The sequence below is a fragment of the Euleptes europaea genome, chromosome 3, assembly GCF_029931775.1.
Source record: "Euleptes europaea isolate rEulEur1 chromosome 3, rEulEur1.hap1, whole genome shotgun sequence".
In the NCBI taxonomy this organism is placed as follows: domain Eukaryota; kingdom Metazoa; phylum Chordata; class Lepidosauria; order Squamata; family Sphaerodactylidae; genus Euleptes; species Euleptes europaea.
Genome location: NC_079314.1, coordinates 32,080,552 through 32,105,873, shown reverse-complemented (window position 1 = coordinate 32,105,873; position 25,322 = coordinate 32,080,552). Strand labels below are relative to the sequence as shown.

The 25,322-nt window shown below is 49.9% G+C and overlaps 1 protein-coding gene across 1 annotated transcript; it reads right to left on the bottom strand.

Annotated features, from left to right (window-relative positions):
• Window positions 1-573: 573 nt before the first annotated feature.
• On the bottom strand, window positions 574-3,626 carry MARCKSL1 (MARCKS like 1). Its single transcript, XM_056846899.1, has 2 exons — window positions 3,478-3,626; window positions 574-1,318 (listed from the first exon to the last, which is right to left on the bottom strand). Exons 1-2 carry the CDS (start codon window positions 3,583-3,585, stop codon window positions 686-688), a joined length of 741 nt encoding a protein of 246 aa, XP_056702877.1. The 5' UTR covers window positions 3,586-3,626; the 3' UTR covers window positions 574-685.
• Window positions 3,627-25,322: the final 21,696 nt, after the last annotated feature.

Here is a 25,322-nt window from a genome sequence, read left to right as displayed (position 1 = left end):
CCCAAACCCAAGAAGTTCTCCCTTTGAAGAGAAATTAAACACAGTGGACTTACACGTTTTTATGGTTTTAAGCCAATAGCAAGACATTATAAAAAACTAACCAGATTAGCTTTTAAACTGTTGGTTTCTATAAAAAGCACAAAATACTTTTAAAGGAATTCAGAACCAGGAATGTAAACCGAGAGATTAAGAGAAGTATCCGTTTTTTGATGAACGGTCAGTTGCTGGTTTATTGGGCTTCTGAAGAAAAAAAAGCTGCTCTGAGGATTAGTAGAAACAGAAGATCCAGGAGACCAGAACTCGGTGTTAATTATCTGGATTCTCATTAAACTGAGTAAGTTCCAGTTATGTCCAGGAAGTCTTCCTCCGTACAGTCTTAAGAAAGATTTAAGGAAGCTCACTCCGAGTGGCAACGGTGGCTGTGCAGAGTACCAAAAGTATCCCAGTGGCGTTTTATTTTTTTGCTTTATAGTGTCTGACAAGGAGTGGGGGGGAAACAAAACAAAAAGGGGAAAACGGGGGGGGGGTGAAAAAGCTTGTCAGTTCTATGTAGGAGAGACGTGGGTGGTGGTGGTGGTGTGTTTGTGAACAAGGCAGCAATTCCATGGGGTTACTGGAATGAGAAGGATGGCACGAAAAAGTTTTGTGTTTTTTTTTTAAGTTAGGTGCACAAAAGAAGGTGGCTCTATTCTTCCTTGGCCTCAGGAAGCCCGGGTGCAGGGCTGGGCTCGGCCTCCGCTGGTTTCGAGGTCTCGTCCGGCTTCCTGTCCTCCTGCTCCTCCCCGGGTTGCTGTTTCTCTTCCACAGGCCCTTGCTCTGGGTTGCTCTCCTCCCTTGGGGCCTCCACTTCCTGCGGAGCCTCCACGGCGGGGGGAGCTTCGACCGGGGCCACAGCCTGCTCCTCAGAGGCTTCTTCTTTGGTTGCGCTGGCTGCCCCCGTCTCCGCGACAGCACAAGCCGCATTATCCTCCCCCTTGGCCTCTGCCTTCCCTTGCTCCTCGCTGGGAGAGGACACGGCCGAAGCATCGCCGGCCTCCTTCTTGGTCTTCCGGAAGGAGATGCCGCTCAGCTTGAAGGACTTCTTAAAAGAGAACTTCTTCTTCTTCTTGGGGGTCTCTTTGGTCGCCCCGGCGGCGGCCGCCTCTGGCTTGGCGTCTGCCCCTTCGGCCACTGGTGCAGGCTCAATGGCATCCCCGCTGCCCGTCTCCGTCTTGGGCTCCTCCTTAACTGGCTCGGCAGACCCGTTGCCATTGAGGGGGGCGGCCTCTCCGTCTGCTTTGGGCGAAACGTCTCCGTTTACCTTCACATGGCCATTCTCCTGAGTGGAGAGATCAGAAGATTGTTAAGTTCCCAGTTTACAGCCCCCGTCGTAGGCACAAGGCACCAACCAGCTCGAGAATCCTGCTAACTTAGGCACTCCCAGCTCTGCTGGCAAATTGGCTGTTCCACCTTCCTGCAAACATCCCAAACCAGGCGTTTCACCAGGAGTTAAGCTAAGGCTGCAGTGCACAACACTCTGTGTGTGTGTGTGGGGGGGGGGCATTTCCACCTTTTGCATGTCCCAGGAGCGAAAGCCACACCAACACTAGGCTAACCAACCCCTCAGCACAAGCATCCCACTGGCAGCTGGCTAGTATCCCTCCCTGTCAATGTGGGGGGATCGGGATCCTGGTAGTGCTTGATCCATCTGGTACCACTGCAGCAAGATGTCCCACAACTAGGGTTGCTAGGTCCCTCTTCACCACCGGCGGGAGGTTTCTGGGGCGGAGCCTGAGAAGGGCAGGGTTTGGGGAGGGACTTCAATGCCATAGAGTCCAATGCCCAAAGCAGCCATTTTCTCCAGGGGAACTGATCAGTTGTGATAGCAGGCGATCCCCAGCTAGTGCTTGGAGGCAACCCTACCCACAACGAACGGTCGAATTTCACACAGCCCAAATGATGCACTTTCAGTGCACCTTTAACGATCGTTGGCAAGCGCATTTTGCCAGTTCACACAGTGAAAAAAATCCACCTTCAGAGTTCACAGTGGGTTGCCGTGTGTCTGCAGTAGTAGAAAAAAGCCAGAGTCCAGTAGCACCTTGAAGACTAACAAAAACGTTTTCTGGCAGGGGATGAGCTTTCGGGAGCCACAGCTCACTTCTTCAGATAAGAAGAATCTGAAGAAGTGAGCTGTGGCTCCTGAAAGCTCATCCCCTGCCAGAAAACATTGTTAGTCTTTGAGGTGCTACTGGATTTTGGCTCTTTTCTACTACTGCAGATTCTTCACTGAAGAAGTGAGCTGTGGCTCACGAAAGCTCATACTCTGCCAGAAAACATTTTTTGTTAGTCTTCAAGGTGCTAGTGGACTCTGGCTCTTTCCTACCACCTTCAGAGCGCATCATTTGGGCTGCGCGGCAGTGCCCTAACGCACCTGTAGGAAAGGCGCGCTGCTCCAGTTAAAGCAAGCGCGCGCTGGTTCGAGCCCAGCCGTCAGAAGGGTACGAGGAGGGGCACCACCGGGAATCGCGCCTTCCGCCGGCATGCACCAGCCCCACTGCACAACCCCGACTTTGCACTTTGTTCCCCCCACCCACCCTCGAGCAAAAAACCGCTCCCTTCGCCCTCCGCGGAAGGCGGGAAAAAAGGAGACGCCGAGGACCACCCGCCCCGCACCGCCAGCAGGCGGCGCCCTCGCTCCGTCGAGCGCCCCGCGCGCCCTGGGAAGGGCGGGGAGAGGCTCCGGCGACAAAGGCAGCCGGATTAGCCGGCGGGGCGAGGACGGGGCGGCTCCGGGGCCGCCCCGGTTCTCCCCGGCGCCACGAGCCCCCAACGGCGAGCTCAGGCGCTTGCAAAAAGCTTGCGCCCCCGCTCCTAGACGCGCGGCTCGCTCCGGTCGAGCCCCCCCCCCCGAGGGGAGCCGCGGCCGAGCACGCTGCGGACACTTCGAGCCAAGGGGGCGAGGAGATGCAATCCGCCGCCCTCCTCTGCCCCCTCGGGGCACGTGCGGGGAAGCACTAGGCGGCGGCGGACCCCCCCCCCCCCAAGACGCCCCCTGCCCGCCGCCGAGACCGTCTTTCCTCCCCGACGGAGGAATGCGACGCCGCTCCCGCCTCCGGACCCTTCCTTTGTTCCCTCCGCGATCGGCCCCGCGACGGCCTCCCGGGGGGGAAGGAAGGGGGGGCTTCTCCGAACAAAGGAGGACCCCGCGGCCGTCTCGGCTACACTCCGCGCTCCCCGGGGGGGGGAGAGGGTGGAAGCCCGGGGGGGGAGAGAAGAGGCGCGCAGCCCGTCGCAAGCACAATGCCAGCGAGGACGGGCGGCTGTTGCGAGCCCGCCGCGGGCGTCGAGGCGAACGGGTTGCTTCCCACCCCCACCCCCCTCGATGGGGAAGAAAGAATCGGCGTTTCCCCCCCCCCCGCCGCCCCCCCCCTCGAGTCCAAGCGAGACAATGGCTCCGCCGAGAGCCGCCCGGCCGCGCCCAGCGGAAGCAAGCCCCACCTGGCCGTTGGCTTTGGAGGGCGAGGCGGCGCCGGCGGCGGCCGCCTCGACGGGATGCTGCTGGCCTATCGCGTCCCCCTTGGCCGCCTTCGAGCTGTGGCTGCCCATGGTGCGGGCGAGGCGAGGCAGGGCGGGCTGGCGCGACGGGGCGTCCGAGCCGGGCTGGGCTGGCCGTCGGAGGGAAGGAGGGAAGGCGCCCCTCTCCGCTGCGACGGGGGAATCAATCCGGGCGGTGGGCGGCTGGGCAGCCCCCGGGGGGAGCGGGTCCGGCACCCTTCAGTCGCGCCACCCTCCGCCGCAAACACCCCGCCTCGTCCACGCTGCGACGGCTGCACTGCCCGGGCTGCGCCAAAGCGCGCGCTAATAAGGGCGCAAAGGCGGCTGGGCGGAGCCAGGCGCCGCGGGGACCGCCCATTGGGCGGCACAGCCGGGGCTGGGGTCTCCCCCTCCCTGAAGTTTCGCCCGAGCGGGCCGCGGGAAGGGTTCGGGGGCGCGTGGACGGGCTGGCCGTCCAAGTTTAGGGGGGGGGGGTGCCTTGGACGCCGGCGAGTCACGTTGCAGAGTGCCTCTGAGCATACGCAGAGTGGGCGTTGCCTCACTGGGGCCAGGTTTCCCGAAGCTGGGAGAGGCACGTGTCCCACCCGGGAGCATCTGAGCATTTGCGTGTTTATCTGGGAGTCAACCTGGCCGATTTCAAAATGCCTTGCTTTAAGGTCGCTTCCTCAAGCGCTTGGCCACGCTGGGCCAGGAGCCCATCCCCACACTACAACGTGCCATCATTTGACAAAAATCAACACCATCTGTAAAAGTTTTTTTGGTTTTCAGGGGGAAATATACACACGCAGAGAGAGAGAACGCGCATAAGTATTCATTGATGGCTCTGTGCATAATTTGGAAGGGATCAAAATAGTCAAGGTTCCTAAACAGCATCTTGTTTACTAAATAAAAGGTTCTTGTAGGTTATCCGGGCTGCGTGACCGTGGTCTTGGTATTTTCTTTCCTGACGTTTCGCCCACAGCTGCGGCAGGCATCTTCAGAGGAGTCACACTGAAGGGCAGTGTCTCTCAGTGTCAAGTGTGTAGGAAGAGTAATATATAGTCAGAAAGGGGTATATAGTCAGAAACCCCTTTCTGACTATATATTACTCTTCCTACACACTTGACACTGAGAGACACTGCCCTTCAGTGTGACTCCTCTGAAGATGCCTGCCGCAGCTGCGGGCGAAACGTCAGGAAAGGAAATACCAAGACCACGGTCACACAGCCTGGGTAACCTACAAGAACCAATGAACTCTGACTGTGAAAGCCTTCGACAATATTTTGAATAAAAGGTTTTTGGGGGCGGGGGGAGCATTCCTCAAGTACCTTGAGCTGGATGGCCCAGGCTGGCCTGATCATCTCAGATCTTAGAAGGTAAGCAGGGTGGGCCCTAGTTACTACTTGGATGGAAGACCACCGAGGAAGTCCAGGGTCACAATGCAGAGGAAGGCAATGGTGAACCGCCTCTGCTTGCCTCGGAGCCCCCATGGGGAGTCCTCATAGGTTGGTTGCGACTTGCTGGCACTTTCCACCACCATTCCCAAGGTAGCTCAACGGAAAGATCACTTAAGTCCTCAAGTTCAAGTGAAGCTTCATCCATACACGAGTTCCCTTTGGACCCAAATCCCTGCTGGTGCCGTCCCATGTGTCTGTAAAGGACGGAAGTTGGCTTGTGTGACCTGGAAGAGTGGGACGCTCTGTGCATCCCTCTTGGCTCCAAATGAATGGGCCCTCCTGTAGAGGCTGAGGTGGATGGGCTCGGGGAGGGCATTGCTTGACAGCGGTTACCCTCCAGATGGGAGGGTGCCGGATGGGGGCCTACCACTTTCCCCTTGCCCTTTACCTTGCCTCCAAGGTCCTGTTTTATCCCCAGGGTGTCCCTGGGGAGACTAAAGCCCTGTTGGTTGGAGGGCAGCAGCATCCATACGCTGAGCACACCCAGTCAAATCTTTTTATATGATAGGGTCCAGAAAGAAGAAAGGGAGGGGGGGATAAAAAAGAGAAACAAGATATATCCAAGATGTATCAATGTCCGAGTTTTTGGATAATTTACAATCTCATCACTTCTGCAGTTGATCTAGACAATTGAAAGATTTAAAAAATTCTCTAAATTTCTCTTAATTTCTAATTTAGCAATCCTAGTGATTATTCTCTAGAAGGTGTTTCAAGCACGTGAGTAATAATCATATAAAGGTTGCCGTTTTATCTTAAATTCATCCATTTAATTCATTCTTATCAAATGTGTTAGTCTAGCCATTCATGCAAAATTATACAATATATTAATCCACTCTGTGGTGTCTGGGAGCACGCTAGGATCTTTTTATTTCCATCCATTCCAGGAGATTCAGCTCGGTCTCTGCATGAGTATCTGAACGGGGTTAGAGGCCCAAGGAGGGATTCGTGAATTGAAGTTTAATCCAGGTGAGGCGAAAGTTGTGATCGTGGAACAGCCTGTGGCCATGGAGTTTAGTCCCCCAGATAGGACTCCTGTCTGCCTAAAGGACATGCTCAGTTGCTTGGGCCGACTTCTGGATCCTTTGTCCCTGCTGGAGTGACAGGTAGCAGCAGTGGCCTAGGGGAGACAGTGAGCCAGCGGTGGTTTCCTCTTTCAGGAAAAATGTTGGGCCTCTGTCGCCCATGCTTTGTCAGGGATGGTCTGGGATGTTAAACCAGCCCTGGGGAACTAGCAGCGCCAAGTGGCCCCTTTGGGGCTGGTCTGCTCAGTCCTGGGCTGCTGGGTGAGCCATTGCTCCCTGCCATCACCACCATAGCCCTTCACACAATGCATAGTTAAATTGTGGAACTCCCTGCCCCAGGATGTGGTGATGACTGCCAACTTGGAAGGCTTTAAGAGGAGAATGGACATGTTCATGAAGGAGAGGGATATTCATGGCTACTAGTCAAAATGGATGCTAGTCATGATGCATACCTATTCTCTCCAGTGTAAGAGGAGCATGCCTATTATATTAGGTGCTGTGGCACACAGGCAGGGTGGTGCTGCTGCAGTCGTCTTGTTTGTGGGTTTCCTAGAGGCACCTGGTTGGCCACTGTGTGAACAGACTGCTGGACTTGATGGGCCTTGGTCTGATCCAGCATGGCCTTTCCTATGTTCTTATGTCCAGGCTGAGTAGATCCTGGACCACTGCCAGCACCAAAGGGGCCACTGGTCCCAGCTTGTTCCTGGTCGCAAGTGCCCCCTCGGGCAGCAACCCGCCAGGAACCTTTCCTGTAAGGTGAGAGCCAGTCTGCCCTTGCCTCTTGGCAGTGTGCTGTTCGTGGGGTGCTGCCTGTAGCCATGCTCATGCGAGGGGCTCATCTCGTGACCAAGGTGGGCCACAGGGAGCAGCCGACTCCACTTCCGGCTTCGGTGCAAGTTGAAAGCCATGAGCTGAGGGCTTGCCTACCTGGGGTTTGGCAGGTTCTCTTCTGGCTGTCTTTCGTTTGGCCCTGCTGGCTTTTCACTGACTTCTGTTATGGCTGTGAGTGTTTAATTGCTTTTTATTATTGTAAGGTCGTTTTGTCCTGGCCTGGATGGTCCAGGCTATCCGGATCTCATCAGATCTTGAAAGCTAAGCAGGATCTGCCCTGGTTAGCACTTGGATGGGAGACCACCAAGAGAAGTCAAGGGTTGCTGTGCCCAGGTAGGCAATGGCTAACCCAATCTCATCAGATCTTGGAAGCAAAGTAGGGTCGGCCTTGGTTAGTACTTGGATGGGAGACTACCAAGGAAGTCCACGGTTGCTCCACAGAGGCAGGCAATGGCAAACCATCTATGCTCCTCTCTTGCCTTGAAAACCCTATGGCGTCGCTGGCTGCGACCTGATGGCGCTTTCCATCACTCAGGATAATGTACATTTGAAATAAGAGCAAATAATTCCAGAGAACTTAAGCCAGTAAGCGGAGCTGTGTGTTGAAGGAATCAAGATTGCCAGCATAATAAGCACTTGACATATGGAATTCCTTGCCACCAGATTTGTGGAGGAGGATAGGTCTTACAGCCACTATTTGCCATGGAGGATGAAAAAACTACCCTAAAAGGGGTAGTTTCTTTCCCTTTTGCACTGCTGCACATTTTTGTGGGCAAAAAAGAATTTCCAAGTACAGAGACACGAGAGCGATGAACTCCAGCAACTGAGGACGCAGGATGAGACCTGACGTCACTTTGGAACCCATGTGAGATCTCAAAGAGAGCCAGCGTGGTGTAGTGGTTAAGAGCAGTGGTTTGGAGCGGTGGATTCTAATCTGGATTTGATTCCCCACTCCCTCCACATGAGCAGTGGGCTCTAATCTAGTGAACCGGGTTGGTTTCCCCACTCCTCCCCATGAAGCCAGCTGGGTGATCTTGGGCTAGTCACAGTTCTCTTAGAGCTCTCTCAGCCCCACCCACCTCACAGGGTGTCTGTTGTGGGGAGGGGAAGAGAAGGTGATTGTAAGCCGGTTCAATTCTTCCTTAAGTGGTAGAGAAAGTCGGCATATAAAAGCCAACTCTTCATCGGCTGAGTAGAAGGATGCTGTTGTTGCTGGACTGATCCAGCCAGGCAGTTTTTATTTTCTGGTGTTGATGTTTTTAGCGCCTAAAAATATACCTCCTGCTTTGAGTCTTTGAAAGTTTCATGAGAATTTACGCTTTTCTGCATGAGAACCCACGCAGCACATAAAGCCCGCTGTAGAAAGCACACTTCTTTATTTCGTACTATCCTGGAAATGTGTAAGAAGTATAAACTCTCATGAAGAGTTTAGGCTGGAGCTGTCACTGGCTTGGCGAAGACCGGAGACCACAATCCAATCCTGATTCACAACCTCCTCCTGAACCCCAAATTGAAATAGTTTAGGATGACTGCAGAACACTCTGCCAGCGTATCTCTGAGTTATGCCGGTGTGTCCTGAAGCTATGCCGGCGTATCCGCTGGCACAAAGCCCAGCTTCTATTTGGGGTTTTAGAATGGGGCCGTCCGCTGAGTAAGTTGGCAATTAAAACAGATTAAAGGACCAGCTGATACATTAAACACTCTTTTCTTTGTTGAGTGAAAATTAATTCCTTTAACCAAAACGCAGGGTCAGGTTGACTGGGAGAGGGAAAAAATGGATAAATCTTTATTTTCGATCTTCTACAAATTCATACTCCCCATATTCCTTGCCTTAATGAGATCAGTTACCCTGTGGTATTTCATCCCTCCCCGCAAATAATTTATGGGTCAATTTTAGTGTATATCCTGACTGTTTCAGAGACATTTTTTACTCCCAATTGCATTGAAAAGGAAACTGAAATCAACATATAGGGTAAAACTGACAAAATTATATTTTCTTAATTTTCTTACATTTTCTCCCTGGTGCCTTTGCAGCAGTTCTGTTCGTTCACCGCCTGCCAAAAGGAAATACTTAATAAAGGGTTGTTGTTTTTTCTTGGCAGTTGCAGTTTGCTTAATGCAACCCCAAAGGGGTTTTTTTGTGTTTTTTTTAAACATGTTTCTGTGATTTGCTTTGGGGTTTATTTGACCTCCACATCAGAATAGTAAAATGCATTTTTGTTTTTTTTGTTCTGGCGAAGATGCAAAGAGAAGATTCCCATACAAAGAAAAAACTGATGGCCATTTGCTCTTCTGGTATCCACCATGTTTTCGTGCCTCTGCCACTGCTGGGTGGCTCCGCAGTGTGAATCTTTGCCGGACCAAGGACAGTCTAGGCGATGGCAAAACAATAGCTGTTGCTGTGTTTGATGCAACCACAAGGTCATGTTTTGTCTTTCCTGTTGGGAGTAAAACTATCTTGAGTTAATTCAATCACCCATTTTGTCATCTTTATTGACTCTTGGGCCTTTGCTCGATTGGGGCTTTTTGTCCTTCAGGCCCCACCCTTCTTGTTGCCGATCCTCCTTCTCTCCCCCCAACCCAACCCTGTTGCTATGCCTTTAATAGACAAAACCACAGCAGAGGAAGCTTTCCTAATCCCCTTCAACTTCTGGGTGCCCTGAGCATGCTTCACCAGGTTGATACCTGCACACAAAATATACGAGAGACTTATACTAACCAGTATTCCAACAAGAACCCAATATACCAGTTGTTTGAATAATTGAGAATAAACTTTACAACATATTCACTTGCCTGGTTGGGTTTTAAGCTGTTTGTATTTGCATTTGTTTACATCGTCGTATTTCTGTATATGTGTGCAGACTTAAGAAAAGGTTTCAACTAACCACTGATGAAGGCCCTAGAGGCCAAAACGCGTTTGGTTTGTGGTTACAGATATTAACCTCAAGATTTGCCATTGTGCTATTTTAATGCTTTTAAAGAATTTTAAATTTTGCATAGCACTTCTAATAAATTAATCTTGCAATATTTTTACATAGACTTACATAAATTTTCCTCTCACCCAACCTCGGGTACCCAGCTGCCCTGAGCATGCTACCTGGAAAAGTGTGGGGCCTGTTCAACACAAGCGCTCTTACAAGTGAGAGCCAGTGTGGTGTAGTGGTTAAGAGCAGTGGACTTTAATCTGGACAACTGGGTTTGATTCCCCACTCCCACATGAGGCCAGCTGGGTGACCTTGGGCTACTCACAGCTCTCGTAGAGCTCTCTGAGCCCCACCTACCTCCCAGGGTGTCTGTTGTGGGGAGGGGAGGGGAAGGTGATTGTAAGCCGGTTTGATTCTCCCTTAAGTGGTAGAGAAAGTTGGCATATAAAAACAAACTCTTCTTCTTCTTTTATAGTGCTTTTCTCTCCCCGTTTGGTGCCCAAATCAGTTTATAACATAATCCTGTCCTTCACCATTCTAGCCTCACAAAAACAGCCCTGTGAGGTGGGGTGGGCGGAGACAGTGACCGGCCCAAAGCTACAGAGCAAAATGCCAGGGCAAAGCGGGGATTCGATCCTGGGTCTCCTAGATTGTGGTCCAACATTCTAACCATTACACTGTGTTGACTCTCACGCTGTCTACACTACTACAGCATGCTGACTTGGGAATCATCCAACTGTACCAGATGGTCCCCAGATGACAAAGGCAAATGACATCTTTTGCTACTATGATATGGTGACTGGTGTGTAAGACCAGGACTGGGGAGACCCAGGTTCAAATCCCAGCTCTCTGCAGAACTCACTGGGTGACCCTGGGCCAATAATTCTCTCTCAACTTAATCTACCGAACAGGTTTGTTGTGAGGCTAAAATGGAGGGGAAACATGCCATTTGGCTTTGGAGAAAGGGTGGGGGTAAAGCTTCACACAACGCACAGTTAAACTGTGGAACTCCCTGCCCCAGGATGTGGTGATGAATACCAACTTGGAAAGCTTTAAGAGGAGAGTGGACATGTTCATGGAGGAGAGGGCTATCCATGGCTACTAGTCAAAATGAATGCTAGTCATGACGCATTCCTATTCTCTCTAGTATCGGAGTGTGCCTATTATCTTAGGTGCTGTGGAACACAGGCAGGATGGTGCTGCTACAGTCATCTTGTTTGTGGCTTCCTAGAGGCACCTGGTTGGCCACTGTGCGAACAAGTTGCTGGACTTGATGGGCCTTGGTCTGATCCAGCATGGCTTTTCTTATGTTCTTAAAGCTATAATAAGTATTTAGCCTCCTTTTCCTTTGCATATAGATTCAATAATTTTGCAGAATGCTGTTTGGTACACAGAATGCTTGCAGCCTCAGAGGAAGAATATTGCGGAAAGTGCTGTCAAGTCCCAGCCAACTTATTGTGACCCCGTAGGGTTTTCAAGGCAAGAGACGTTCTTCACCATTGCCTGCCTCTGCATAGCGACCCTTGACTTCCTTGGAGGTCTCCCATTCAAGTACTAACCAGGACTGACCCTGCTTAACTTCCAAGGTCTGAGAAGATAAGGCTAGCCTGGGCCATCCTGGTCAGGACCAGAGGAAGAATAAATAGTACCAAATGTACCTTTCATTGACCCAGCTTCTGTTGGTGGCAATTTCCAAGGCTAATTTTTGCCCTAAAACTGGAAATGTGGGTAAGCCGATAAAGGAAGTTCTCTTTTGTACCCTACAGACCAGAAGGTCTATGCCAGCTTTGTCAGCAGCTGTTAGCCCTGGACCAAATCTGGCCTCCTGAGCCATTCTACCTGGCATCTCACTTGCCAGTCCCCAAGGGCAGGTGGATGAGTACCATCTGTCACATGAACGCATGAAGCTGCTTTATACTGAATCAGATCATCAAGGTCCATCCAAGTCAGTATTGTCTACTCAGCCCGGCAGTGACTCTCCAGGGTCTCAGGCAGAGGTCTTCCACATCACCTACTCTCCCAGTCCCTTTAACTGGAGATGCCGAGGATTGAACCTGGGACCTTCTGCATGCCAAGCAGATGCTCTGCCACTGAGCTATGGCCCTGTCCGAAGGACATTTGGCAGCTGGCCGCTTGTGGAAGGGGTGACAGTGTGTGTGGGGTCTTCTCTCAAAATGTTGCTTCTGAAGCTGGGTACTTTCCTTTTCCTGCTGCAGTCTGGGGTGCAGATCCGGGACCTCCACCCCAAGGGGAGCTAAGTACTGTTACTACCTGGAGGTTGGCAACCCTAGGCATGGCGGATGATGCAGTGCTTTTTTGCTTGGCATCGTGCTTGGGGGTGCCCATCCCGACTGTTTCCATGGAAGATCCAGGGCCGCTCACAGTCCAGGCTGTTTCCTGCCCTGCTGGTTTTCTGGGATCCGGGAGTGGAGGGGAGAAACACTCCTCCCCCTGATAAGCGCACGCTGGTCTCCAGTGTTCTTGGCCGCTGCTTTTTGCCAAGCAAAGATTTTCCTCTATGCAGCTCGATCACGTCCCTCTGTTAGGGCGGTGGGGGGGGGGGGGGAAAGAAGGAGGAATGCATATAGGACTGGGGGGTGGGGGTGGAGCTTGTTTATCGCTAAAGGAAGGGACTAATCCGGGCCTGGACGCTGAGCGCCTGCCTGCTTCTTCTCTCGGCCAGCTGCTCCTGCTGATGCCTGGTTGTGCTGCAGGCCAGGGCAAGGGGGCTCGCTGGGCTTCTCCCCCACCAGTTTGCTTTTGCTGCTGGGGGGAGGAAGCGCTGAGCAGCCCTCTTCTCCCCCCCCCCCCCGCCATGTCCCTTCCACTGCCAGCGTGGTGTAGTGGTTAAGAGTGGTTTGGAGCATCAGACTGATCTGGAGAACCGGGTTTGATTCCCCATTCCTCCACGTGAGCGGAGGAGGCTAATCTGGTGAACTGGATTTGTTTCCCCGCTCCTACACATGAAGCCAGCTGGGTGACCTTGGGCTAGTCACAGCTCTCTCAGCCCCATCTACCTCAGAGGGTGTCTGTTGTGGGGAGGGGAAAGGAAGGTGATTGTAAGCCGGCTTGATTCTTCCTTAAGTGGTAGAGAAAGTCGGCATATAAAAACCCACTCTTCCTCCTCCTCCTCCTCCTCCTTCTCCACCACGGCCGCCACCAGGGCAGAGCCAGAAACAGGATGGCTGGCAGATGTGAAGCGGACTAAGAGGGAAACTTGGGAGGAATATTTTTCTCCCCATACCCCCCCATTCCCTTGAGTGACCACGGCTAGCCCCTGTTTTATCAGCCCAGCACCTCCGTCAAAGACTCCGCAGGGGGTAAAAAACCAAATCTTGCAATCAATATAATATCTCAGTCGTTTTATTTATCAAGTTAATTGCTTTATTTATCATCTGCTTTTCTCCCCAGCGGGTATTTAAAGCTGTTTACATTGTTCTCCTCACCTCAATTTTATTTTTTGGTTCTTAGCAGTGTGACTCTCAAACCGCTCCCCCCACCCCCCAACGCTTCTCAGGTTTCCAAAGGCCTTTCTCATTCTTACATTTTGCAATATCTACCTCCAGGTAAATTACATTGACTCTGGGGCGGGTGTGGCTTATGACATCTGTCATGTCAGGGGTGGGGTCCAAGGCGTGCTGCTGAGTCATTTTGCTTCAGGAAAGGACCCCTTGTCTGCGTGAGTCTTGGGACATGCCCTACTGCCCTGGCATCCTTAAAGAAAAAAATACCCCTTGATCACATCCAGACCAGATGTTGTCTTTAGTCTGGCACTGGAAAGATGGCCTCAGTGAGGCAATTTTCTGTACAGAGCCCAGATCCTCAAGGTGTGGGTCAAGACCCCCAGAGGGGGAATGGGATACAAACTCCAGGCTTGAGGGATGAATCTCCTACTGCTGAAAGAAGAAGAGTTGGTTTGTATACCCCACTTTTCTCTACCTTAAGGAGTCTCAAAGCAGCTTACAACCGCCTTCCCCTCCCCACAACATTCCTTGTGAGGTAGGTGGGGCTGAGAGAGCTCTTAATAGAACTGTGACTAGCCCAAGGTCACCCAGCAGGCTGCATGTGGAGGACTGGGGAAACCAACCTGGTTCTCCAGATTAGAGTCTGTTGCTCTTAACCACTACACCACGTTGGCTCTCAAAGGCACCCATTAGTGGGTTTGAGAGTCACACTGCTCAGAACAACCAAAATAAAACAGGTTTGGAGAACAATGTAAACGGCTTTATAGTCAGCATGGTGTAGTGGTTAAGAGCGGTGGTTTAGAGCAGTGGGTTCTGATCTGGAGAACCAGGTTTGATTCCCCACTCCTCCACACGAGCGGTGGAAGCTAATCTAGTGAACTGGGTTGGTTTCCCCACTCCTCCACACGAAGCCAGCTAGTCACACTCTCTCAGCCCCACCCACCTCACAGGGTGTCTGCTGTGGGGAGGGGAAGGTGATTGTAAGCCAGTTTGAGTCTCCCTTAAGTGGTACAGAAAGTCGGCATATAAAAACCAACTCTTCTTAGCTAGCCACGTGGGAGAAAAGGAGGATGAGGTGGCCTGCCAGGGTGGAAGGCCTGAGCCATTTCAGAGTGCTAGTTGATACCATTTTAAATTCCCCCTTCCCCAATATTTATTTATTTGCTTTTTTATTTGAAACATGTTTATCCTGCTTCATCTTCTCGGACTCAAAGTGGAGTCTGTTCAAAAGGAGATGGTATGTAAAGGGCATCTGCGGTCTTAAATGGCCCGGGTTCATCCCCCTGCCACTTACATGTGCCACTCAGATCTGCTCCCATCCAAGGCCCCCAATGGGATTTGTCTTCCTGCCCTTCGGGTCAAAGTCTAGAGCGAAGAGTGGCTCCTCTTGTCCAGCCAGACAAGAGTGTGAGATTGCTTGGAGATTGCCAGGTCAAGTGTATGGAAAGTTGGCTGAAAGAGGTTTCGCTTCACGTCCATGCGTGGCTCATCTAAGGTGTTTTGTCACCTGAAGCAAGAGGTGTCCATCACCTTCCAGGAAACACCCCGGCTAGGCAGTGGGCCCAGTAGGATGACCTGTCCCTTGCCATTGATGGCTGTGAGTGAACCAAACCCATTATGCATTGGCACCTGCCTCCCCGTACCATCCCAAGCAGTCATTTGAATGGTTTTGCCAAAAAACCACCATCCATGGATTCTTGCATGTATCTACCACCACCACCAGTAACAGCAGCAGGTCTCCTTTTCAATCCACCAGAGTGATCGTTATTTCAGGTTAAGACTGTCAAAAGGGCCTTTCGAGATACACCCAGTGCACATTTCATCCAGCGGTCCGTAGGCAACCAGAAACTTTTTGGAAGCTTCCAAGCAAAACTGCCCCCCCATCAAAGTAATCACAGTTGATCGTATGAATTTTGATCTATCCAGTAACTAAACGTATCTGCACATATTTTCATATGAGTCGGCAACTATCTTTGAGGTTTAGAGGATGCCTGCCCAGGAGAGAATTAAGAGGGGGTTGGACAGATTCATGGAGAATAAGTCTGTCAGTGGCTACTAGCCATGATGACTAAAGGGGATTTCCATGTTCAGAGGCAGTCAACCTCTGAATACCAGTGCCCAGAGGCAACATCAGGGAAAGCCACAACCTCTATGCTCTGCTTGTTTGACTCTTGGGGCTAACTGGTTGGCCACTGTGTGAGACAGGATGATGGACTAGATGGACCACTGCTCTGATCCAACAGGGTTCTTCATGCCGGCCACCACAATGGGCTCTGCCCTGCTCCCCCACCATTGACTATTTCCCTATGGACTTTGAACAATTTCCTAAATCACTGGACAGTCCGTGTATGCTGAAGTATCTTCTTATGTATTTGCTCCTTATTACTCTTATGTAAAATGCACGCACCCGCGTTTTCCAGAACTGGTTTGTATCAGCTCTGTTTTTCTTACCGTTCGTTGTATTTGGAACATTCTCTAAATAAAAGTCAATCTGCTCTTATGTTCTCTTCCAAGATGGCATTTGCCACAAGTAGTCTTTACAAGAATGTATTGGAAAAACAGCTTTAAAAAATCTATTGCTCAGACTGCTTTTAATTGATTATGCTAACCAGTGAATGGCCTAGGCCTAGGTGTTGTTATGCTAACCAGTTGTGGCCCTACTTGCAAGCAAGGCATAGAGAAGACAGGTGTGGTTTTCAGAATACAGAATAAATCTTTAAAAGGGAAATAAGTTTGGAAAGTTTGAGAAACTACTATCCTGTCTTCTGGGCATGACCCAGTGTGCATGTGCTGACAGCTTGCGCCCCACTGCTGACCACTTGCAAAGCTTTTGTCATAAGAACATAAGAAAGGCCATGCTGGATCAGACCAAGGCCCATCAAGTCCAGCATTCTGGTTACGCAGTGACCAACCAGGTGCCTCTAGGAAGCCCACAAGCAAGACAACTGCAGCAGCATTATCCTGCCTGTGCTCCACAGCACCTAATATAATAGGCGTGCTCCTCTGATCCTGGAGAGAAAGTGTCAAGTGTCCTGGAGGAGAGAGATCCTGGAGAGAAAGAGTCAAGGGTCCTGGAGAAAGACCCCAAACAAGGACAAAATCCATGCAATCCTTTTTATGAGGACCTACCAAATGGACAGAAAACACTGCACAAGCACTGGAGTTCACCAGAGCTCTTCATCAGGCTAGATGTTACAAAAAGTATGGCCTGGATTTCATTTCCATTTTTGGATTTTTGCGGAGACCAATATGGCTGTTTGCAACTTTTTCTAGAGGAAAGACACAGAGATGGATGGGGCATAGGGTTGCCAAGTTTGGATTGGGAAATTCCGGAAGATTTGGGGGTGGAACTTGAGGAAGCTGGGGTTTGGGAAGGGAGGGACTTCGGTGGGGCATAATGTTATACAGTTCACACTCCAAATCAGCCATTTTCTCCAGGGGAAGTGGTCTCTGTCCAGAGATCAGTTGCAATTCCGGGAGATCTTCAGGCCCCACCTGGAGGGAGAACGCTGGCATGAGAACTAGCTAAGATGCAGTCCACGTTGAATCCTGATGAAGATATCCATCGAAACAGGAGAATAACCGGATCCCTGTTGTGAATGAAGGGTTCACTGGAACTATGCTGCCAACTGAGGGAGCTCCATTGACGACAGGTCATTGCACTGTGGATTAAGTCCAGAAATTACATTTCACACTCAAGGGAGATCATACTTGATTTGATTTCAAGGAGTATTACAGAAACAGGATCTGGACTCTGTTAATTATTTCAGTATTTCTGCTATGGACACTCCCTCATTGTATTGTCTTCTGTTACATATTACATTCTATTGTTGGTGTGATAGATCTGTGCTTTGCATATGCTATTGAATTTGTTTAGATACTATATAGTGACTTGGATAAACTATTTATGCCTTTTGTTACTGCTGTACTTTATTTGTTAACCCTACCTGGAGGCTGGCAACCCTGATGGGGGAAGGTAACCAGCAAATCTGATCTTTCCATGGGCCGCACCCACCTCCAAGGCTTTCCTTGATGTGATTTACACTGGGGGCTATCGCAGGCAGAGATTGCTGAACAGCACAGGACTGGCTTTTGAAGGGTTTAGAGATATGGAGTGGGTGGTCAATAGAAAGATAGAGGAAGATTGCGGCTCCCCCTCTGTTGACTGATGCAATTTGCCATTTGAAATAAAACAACAGCACCCAATCACAACCCCCAACATACACAATTGATTAATTCATGGGAGATATTTATAAAGTGTCTCGGGTCTTAGGCAAGAGGAAAGGCATGAATGCTGACAGTCGGGATAAAGGGTGGGGGGAGACTTCCATTGAGATTTAAAAATAGCAACAGAATTAGCTAATTAGATCTCTCCAGGGAGCAAATTCCAGCCGGGAGAAAGCCAAGCTGAAGCGGCAGGGGGGCTGAATGTGCAAATGGCAAAGGAGAGAGATTGCAGCCGACTGGGGGAAAACAGCCCCTCCCCAGCCATCTCTTCGATTCCCCTCCTTCTGTCATCCGCACTCACACGCCAGAGCCCATTCAGGGTATTTTGTTGGGCCAAGCGAGGTACAACCCTTCTCCCACCCTACCCCGGTTGCCTCTGGCCCTGTCCAAGCCAAAGCTCTGCAGCCAGGTCACAGCAACGCTGTAAGGGCTTGCGTGGGCCTAGTCAGGGCAGCAGGGCAGGATGCCAGTCCGCTGCTGTGATGCTGATGTCAGGCAGCCAGCTGAGACCCTGCGGGGCATTGGTGACCTCCTCATTCTGCCATCCTGAGCAGTCCCTTTTTGTGGGTTGGCTTGAGAACCATCCCCCCCCCTCTCTCTCACACACACATGTACACAAATACACAATCAACACTTTATTTGCAAGCTCTTCAGGGTTGGAATTTGTCTTTTTATCTTTGGCTCTTACTACTCTTTCCAGCTCCAAGTGTCCTGGCAGCACCATAATACACAAAGAAAGTGGACGAACCATCTTTTGAGCTAGAACCGGGAAGACCTGGGTCTGAACACTTACTGAAGGACTTAAACAATTGCTCTCCCTCCCTTCCCCTTAGCTTGCCTAGGGATGCCAACCTCCAGGTGGGGCCTGAAGGTCTCCTGTAATTACAACGGATATGCAGACAACAAAGATCAGTTCCCCTGGAGGAAAGGGCAACTTTGGAAGGCGGACTCTATGGCATTATACCCTGCTGAACCTCTCCAGGTTCCACTCCCAAATCTCCAGGCATTTCCAAACCCAGAGTTGGCAACCCTAAGGACTGTTATGAAGCCGAAATGGGGGACGTCAGCAAGGTGTATACTGCCCTAAGCTCTTTATAAAAAAGGTGAGATTGAAATCTTTTTTTTTTTTTTTAAAGGTCTGGATGGCATTTACTTATTTTAAACCCTGCCCAGGGCTTGTCTGCGCAGCCGTGCCCACACCCTGAAACCATACGAAAAGCTAAAAACGAAAGCGACATCAGGAAGATCAACGCAAACAATAAAACCAAAAGCCACATCGTGAAGGCCAACCCAAACAATACAACAGGCGTTGCGCAAGCTTTCAAGTTCTGCAGAACCCTTCCATCAGGCTAGATGTTAAAAGCAAAACGGCAGCAGGTAGTGGTGGAATGAATGACCGTGGTGTCCAGGCCTCTTTGTCTGTACCCCCTATTATAAGATGTCTGTACGATGCTTTGGTGAGTGTGACTTGCTGGTATCAGCTCGTGACCCTAGCATGCTGGGAAGAAGAAACTAACACAAAAGACATCCTGTTAAAAATTGAGCCACCAACAGGTAGGTGATCAAATGTCTCAGAGGACAGATGGAACACACAAGCCTCTTCAAAAGGTGAGAGTGAACTAGAGACAAGCATGAACACAACTGAAGAAGAATTTTGTTGATTCACTAAGCAAAGAGTCGATATAAGCCGAACTGGGGGAGTATTACCTGATGTAAGTAAAGGTAGACCCATGGGGTGACATTACATCCAGACGTTTACTAGGCAGACTGTGTTTACAGGGTGGTCTGCCATTGCCTTCCCCAGTCATCTACACTTTACCCCACACTTTACCCCCAGCAAACTGGGTACTCATTTTACCAACCTTGGAAGGATGGAAGGCTGAGTCAACTTTGAGCCGGCTACCTGACACTTGACTTCCTTCAGGATCGAACTCAGGTTGTGAGCAGAGCTTTTGACTGCAGTACTGCAGCTTACCACTCTGTGCCATGGGGCTCTTTTATTACCTGAGTAGATGTCCCATATTCTTTCTCTTGCGGTTGAAACTTCTCTGAAACCAAATGCATATATTTATTTAAGGAAACACTGACTTTTCAATGAAGGCGAAATAAATGTCTGCAAATCAAAATTCAGCAGGGTAAATTCTGAAGGTGCTTAACCAGAGATGCCACTGGACTTTCAATAGTGCTATCACTAGACATTTCTATGCTTAGGGCAGGTTCGTTTTACGGATACTGTGTACCGCCAAATAGACAAATAAGTGGGATCTAGATCAAATCAAGCCTGATCTCTCCCTAGAAGCTACAATGGCTAAACTGAGGCTATCGTACTTTGGTCATATTATGAGAAGACAAGAGTAACTGGAAAAGACAATAATGCTAGGAAAAGTTGAAGGCAGCAGGAAAAGAGTAAGGCCCATGAAGAAGAAGAGTTGGTTTTTATACCCCACTTTTCTCTACCTTTAAGGAGTCTCAAAGCAGCTTTTAATCGCCCTCCCCTTCCTCTCCCCACAACAGACACTACCATTTCCCTACACCTCCTGGAAACTGCTGGGGGAGCATTAAGAATGGCTGTGGCACCTTGAAGGTATCGCTGCTGAAATGCCAGTGCTCAGATAGACTGCTCCTGCTTAAAACCTGTTATACAAGAAACTTGCACTCCTTCTGTCCAATGTCACGTGTCTCTGACTCCTCCTTGCAAAAAGGAAATGACTAGGTGTTCTTTACTGTATCAGGTCTCAAAAGAAGAGGGGCGACTGTGGTGTTCTGCCTGACCTGCTGCCCTCACCAAGCCTCTGAGAAAGCTGACCTCTGGCTTTTCATCTGCCATCTTTAAAACATGCTCAGTTGTTCAAAATGGGGAATAAAACTTCGCACAAACATTCTTGTAATTAGTTAATATGATTGACTAATCTATGAATACATATGTGATCTTAGATTCCTGTTTTGTGCTCTTGCTCAGATCTCTCACCCCATGCTAGTTACCCTACAACGATCACCTTGTTTCATTATTTCAAAACATGGTATGGGGGAGAGAAGAAGAAGGAGAAGAAGAGTTGGTTTTTATATGCCAACTTTCTCTAGCATTTAAGGGAGACTCAAACCAGCTTACAATCACCTTCCCTTCCCCACAACAGACACCCTTTGAGGCAGGTGAGGCTGAGAGAGCTCTAACAGAGCTGCAACTTGCCCAAGGTCACCCAGCTGGCTTTGTGTGTAGGAGTGGGGAAACAAATACAGTTCACCAGAGTAGCCTCCGCCGCTCATGTGGAGGAGTGGGGAATCAAACCTGGCTCTCCAGATCAGACTCCACCATTCCAAACCACCGCTCTTAACCACTACACTATGCTGGCTGGCTGGAACAGGAAAAATGTCAGAGAATGGCTGGAGGTAAAGTGGTGGAAGAGACTGTAAGCACAAATTCAGTACCACTACCAAGGGACTTAATAGGTTAAGGAAAGGCAATTGGTATGTTGGGAGGTGGGGCAGCCCCTTATGTCATGCAATGGAGAACAGTTCTCTCTCTTTGCCGTGCTGTCCTGTCAAAGGTGGCACCAACAAAGGCTGAATTGTCCAGAACACCTGGATGGTGAAGGGGGGGGGCTGTCTATGGGGTGATGGCTTGAATTCCCTTCAATAATGCCAAGCTTTTCGGAGCTGCCTTGAATATGCATGATACATTTCCTGATTGATACAACTGCTGGGGTCTTTGGTGAACCAAATCAGTGCTGCGGCCGCTGCCTGCACCAAATCCCTTCCCTGGTGCTGTGATGATTATATATTTGCCAGCTCCAGGTTGAGAAATACCTGGAGATTTTGGGAGTGGAGCCTGAGGAGGGCAGGCTTTGGAGAGGAGAAGGACTTCAATGCCATAAAGGGGCCGTTTTCTCCAGGGAAACTGATCTCTGTCACCTGGAGATCAGTTGTAATAGCAGGAGATCTCCAGCCACCACCTGGAGTTTTATGAAAACAAATAGCAAATCAGGCTACTACATATAATAATGCCAAGAGATTGTATTCACATTAAAGAATCAATCACAACTCAGAAACCAATAATAAGCAAGATCTTATAAATATTAAAGTCCTTGTCCGACTTCTGTTATAAGCCGAATTTTTGTACAGTTCCTGTAAAGTCCTTAGCTTATTATTTTGTATAAATACACATTGCCAAGTCCATCCTTCTCTTCTTTTTTACAGGGATCCGGTTATTCACCTGTTTCGACAATATTTCTTCTTCAGAAAATACTGATGGACTGTAAAAGGAAACAGGCCGCAATCTTGCTAGTTCCTTCCCTTTAGAACTCGTATGTTCCCATTACCACCTGGAGTTTGGCAACCCTAACTATTGCTCTGATTATTATTAGTTTCATTATTTGTATATTGTTATTCACACAGCACTTTAAGAGTTTAAAGAACTCCACAAACATTATCTCAATGTTTACAATTCCCCCGTATTATTCTTCAGTAGTACCAGGTGCATGTGAGGAGGCAGAGCCTCAGAGAGCAACAGCCCATATAAGGCCATGTGGCAAGGTCATAGTTAAATTAAGGCTTAAAGTTAAATGAAGGTTAAATTAAGGTTTGATCTCCTGCAGTCATCCCAAGTCATTTAAAAGGAAGCTTAGCAATGAGGATTATAAACCTGCTTTTTGCTTTTTATGCGACTTTCACCACCAATTTGGGGCTCAAGAGAGGCAACACTTGCAGCTGCAGTCAAGGGTAACCAGCAGGGTTGCCAGCCTAAGGGGTGGGGGAGCTGGAGATCTCCTGAAATTGCAACTCATCTCCAGATTACAAAGATCGGTTCCCCTGGAGAAAAACGGTTGCTTTGGAGGGTGGACTCTATGGCGTTATAGTCCACTGAGGTCCCTCCCCTCCCCAAACCTTGCCCCCCAGGCTCCCCCCCCCCACAGATCTCCAGGAATTTTGCAATCCAAAGCTGGTAACCCTAATATCTAACCAGCCCAGAGTGCTGAACGAGATGACAGCTGGTCGTGCCCCATGCTAAAACCAGGGGATTTGGGGGGGTGTCCATCTCTGTAGTATTTCCTGCCCTTTTGCTTGTGAAAATGCCTTTTTGTGACCGGTATGGGACGGTGTTATTTCAAACGTTCTACCTCCCAGGAACCTAGAGTTGCCAACCTCCAGGTACTTGGCAAACAAAAGACAGCAACTTATGCATAAGTTGCTGTCTTTTGTTTGCCAAATTATTGTCAGCACGCTAACTTTAGTTTGCTAAACCTCCAGGTACTAGCTGGAGATCTCCTGCATTTACAACTCCAGCTGACAGAGATCAGTTCACCTGGAGAAAATGGCCACCTTGGCCATTGGACTCTATGGCATTGAAGTCCTTCCCCAAACCCCGCCCTCCTCAGGCTCCGCCGCCAAAATCTCCCACCGGTGGCAAAGAGGGACCTGGCAACCCTACAGGAACCCCTTTTACATCAGCTCCTCTACCAAGGAATCCCTGTACACCGCAAAGAACCTTGGGCAGTCCTGTTGAGTCTCCTAGGTGTCCCCCATAATCTTCATAGAACACATCCAGGGCTCTCTTTCTGGGGAAATCTTAACAGTGAGAGCCATTGAAGAGCCTCTGAGAAGCTTCAAATGTAATGCCCAGATATAAGGGCTTGTATAAAATGCTATGTACTCATATGCACACACATGGAAGCTTTGGGGAAGTTGGCATCCGGGAGCCATGAACCAACAAATCATGCTCTCTGTGCCTGGTACGGCCTTTCACCAGTAGAGAGCTCTGAATTACCTTCATCCTTAGGAATGTGTTTTCTACTTCCAAGATCACAAGACCTAGAGACGCCTTCGGGCAATATCTATAGGCTATGCTAATTAGAGTGGAGTAGACACCTAATGTGCATTGGTGCTTTTGTGTATCAATCTGCTTGTCAGCAGCCATGGGCCTGCCCCATGCGAATGCATAAATGATAGTAAGCTTCCTTTGTTTCTCGGGTGAGTAACTCTGAATCTTATTTGTGGGTTATTTCACCCCAGGGTCTCTGTTTAGCTAAATAGAGAACTGTTGCTTTTAACCTCCTCCTAGTTGCCTTTATTGGACTCTATAAGACAACCAGGCACTTCACTATCGAGCTCTTCGTTTCTTGGGAACGCATGTTTGAACGAATCGGCTGGAAATATGGTTGCCAACTGCCAGGTAGTAGCAGGAGATCTCCTGCTAATTCAACTTTCACAATGGGCACCGCTATGCCAGGGACCTACAGCTCAGTGGGGTATGCCAGGCACTGTTCGGCCTTTTAAACATGCTCAGCATCATGTTGAAACTAGCCCTCCGTAGTGACGAACATTTGAAGCTGCCTTATATGAAGACAGACTCTCAGTCCCAACAAGCTCCAGGCTACAGGGATCAGTTGCCCTGGAGAAAATGCTTTATTTGGAGGGAGGACTCAATGGCAACTGCCCTATGAGGAGCATTTAAAATGCTTGGGGCTGTTTAGCTTGGAAAGAGGGTGGCTGAGGGGAGGCATGATAGAGGTCTATACAATTATGCAGAGTATGGAAAGAGTGGACAGGGAGAAGCTTTTCTCCCTCTCTCATAATACTAGAACGTGGGGTCATCTGCTAGAGGGTGAGAGATTCAAAACAGATAAAAGGAAGTATTTTTTTTACACAATGCATAGTTAAATTGTGGAACTCCCTGCCCCAGGATGTGGTGATGGCTGCCAACTTGGAAGGCTTTAAGAGGGGACATGTTCATGGAGGAAAGGGGTATTCATGGCTACTAGTTAAAATGGATACTAGTCATGATGCAAAACTATTCTCTCCAGGATCAGAGGAGCATGCATGTTATCTTAGGTGCTATGGAACACGGGCAGGATAATGCTGCTGCAGTCGTCTTGTTTGGGGGCTTCCTGGAGGCACCTGGTTGCCCACTGTGTGAACAGACTGCTGGACTTGATGGGCCTCGGTCTGATCCAGCAGGGCTTTTCTTACGTTCTTATGTTCTTACCCTGCGCCCCCTAACCCTGCCCTCCCTACGCTCCACTCCTAAAACTCCAGGAATTTCCCAAGCAAGAGTTGGCAATCCCAATCACTATGAAGCAAACCTTGCCTGCGTTTCCTCATTTCACTGGAATTGTTTTCTTATGCAGTGAAGATTTTTAAAAAAAGAAGACGGACAAGAAATTGTCTAGTATGGAAGGAAGAAGAAAGCCATCTGAGCCATGGAATGCATGTTGCAGTCAGTGTGACTCTTAGTCCTTTCATTTACAGGCAGGGGAAATGGCAAAATCCCCTCACTTCCTTGCCGCTCGGCCAGAGAGGAGAGGAGCTGGTAAGCTGGCGTCACCTGGGGGAGGCTCACCACACACACCTTATTCTCCCCCCCCCCCACCCTGCCCTGCTGCTACAAGGTTACGCTCTGTAAAGGCCAGGCTGTCCCTGCCTCGCCAGTGTGTTGCCAGTCGGGTCACGGCATGGCAACAGGTTGGCAGCCAACGCTGCGGACGGGGTGGGGAGGAGGAGGAGGAGGCCTCCATCTGGCCGCTGGAGGGAGGGAGGTCAGCGGGCGAGGGCGGCCGAGACCTCTTGGCCTAGCTCCACTGGCACTCTCCCCAAGGCTGCGGCCTCGTCACTTTTTGGCAGCCGCTGCGGCGGATGGACTCTTGTCCTCATTAAAAGGGAAGTTCATGACGAAAACAAAAGCGGATTTCAGGCCAAATGGAGCCTTTCCCACTTGCTTTCCACCCAGGGCCTTGGCGGGATCGTCCCGACGGCTCTGGGCTGCTTCTGCGCGGAGACTGTTCTCTATGGAGAGGATTCTCTGCATAGCTGCAGCCGCCCCTGCGAACCCAGAGGCCTTCGCAGTGACAACGGAGTATCTGCATTGTAGTTTCCCCTGAACTTTCTTTGCCT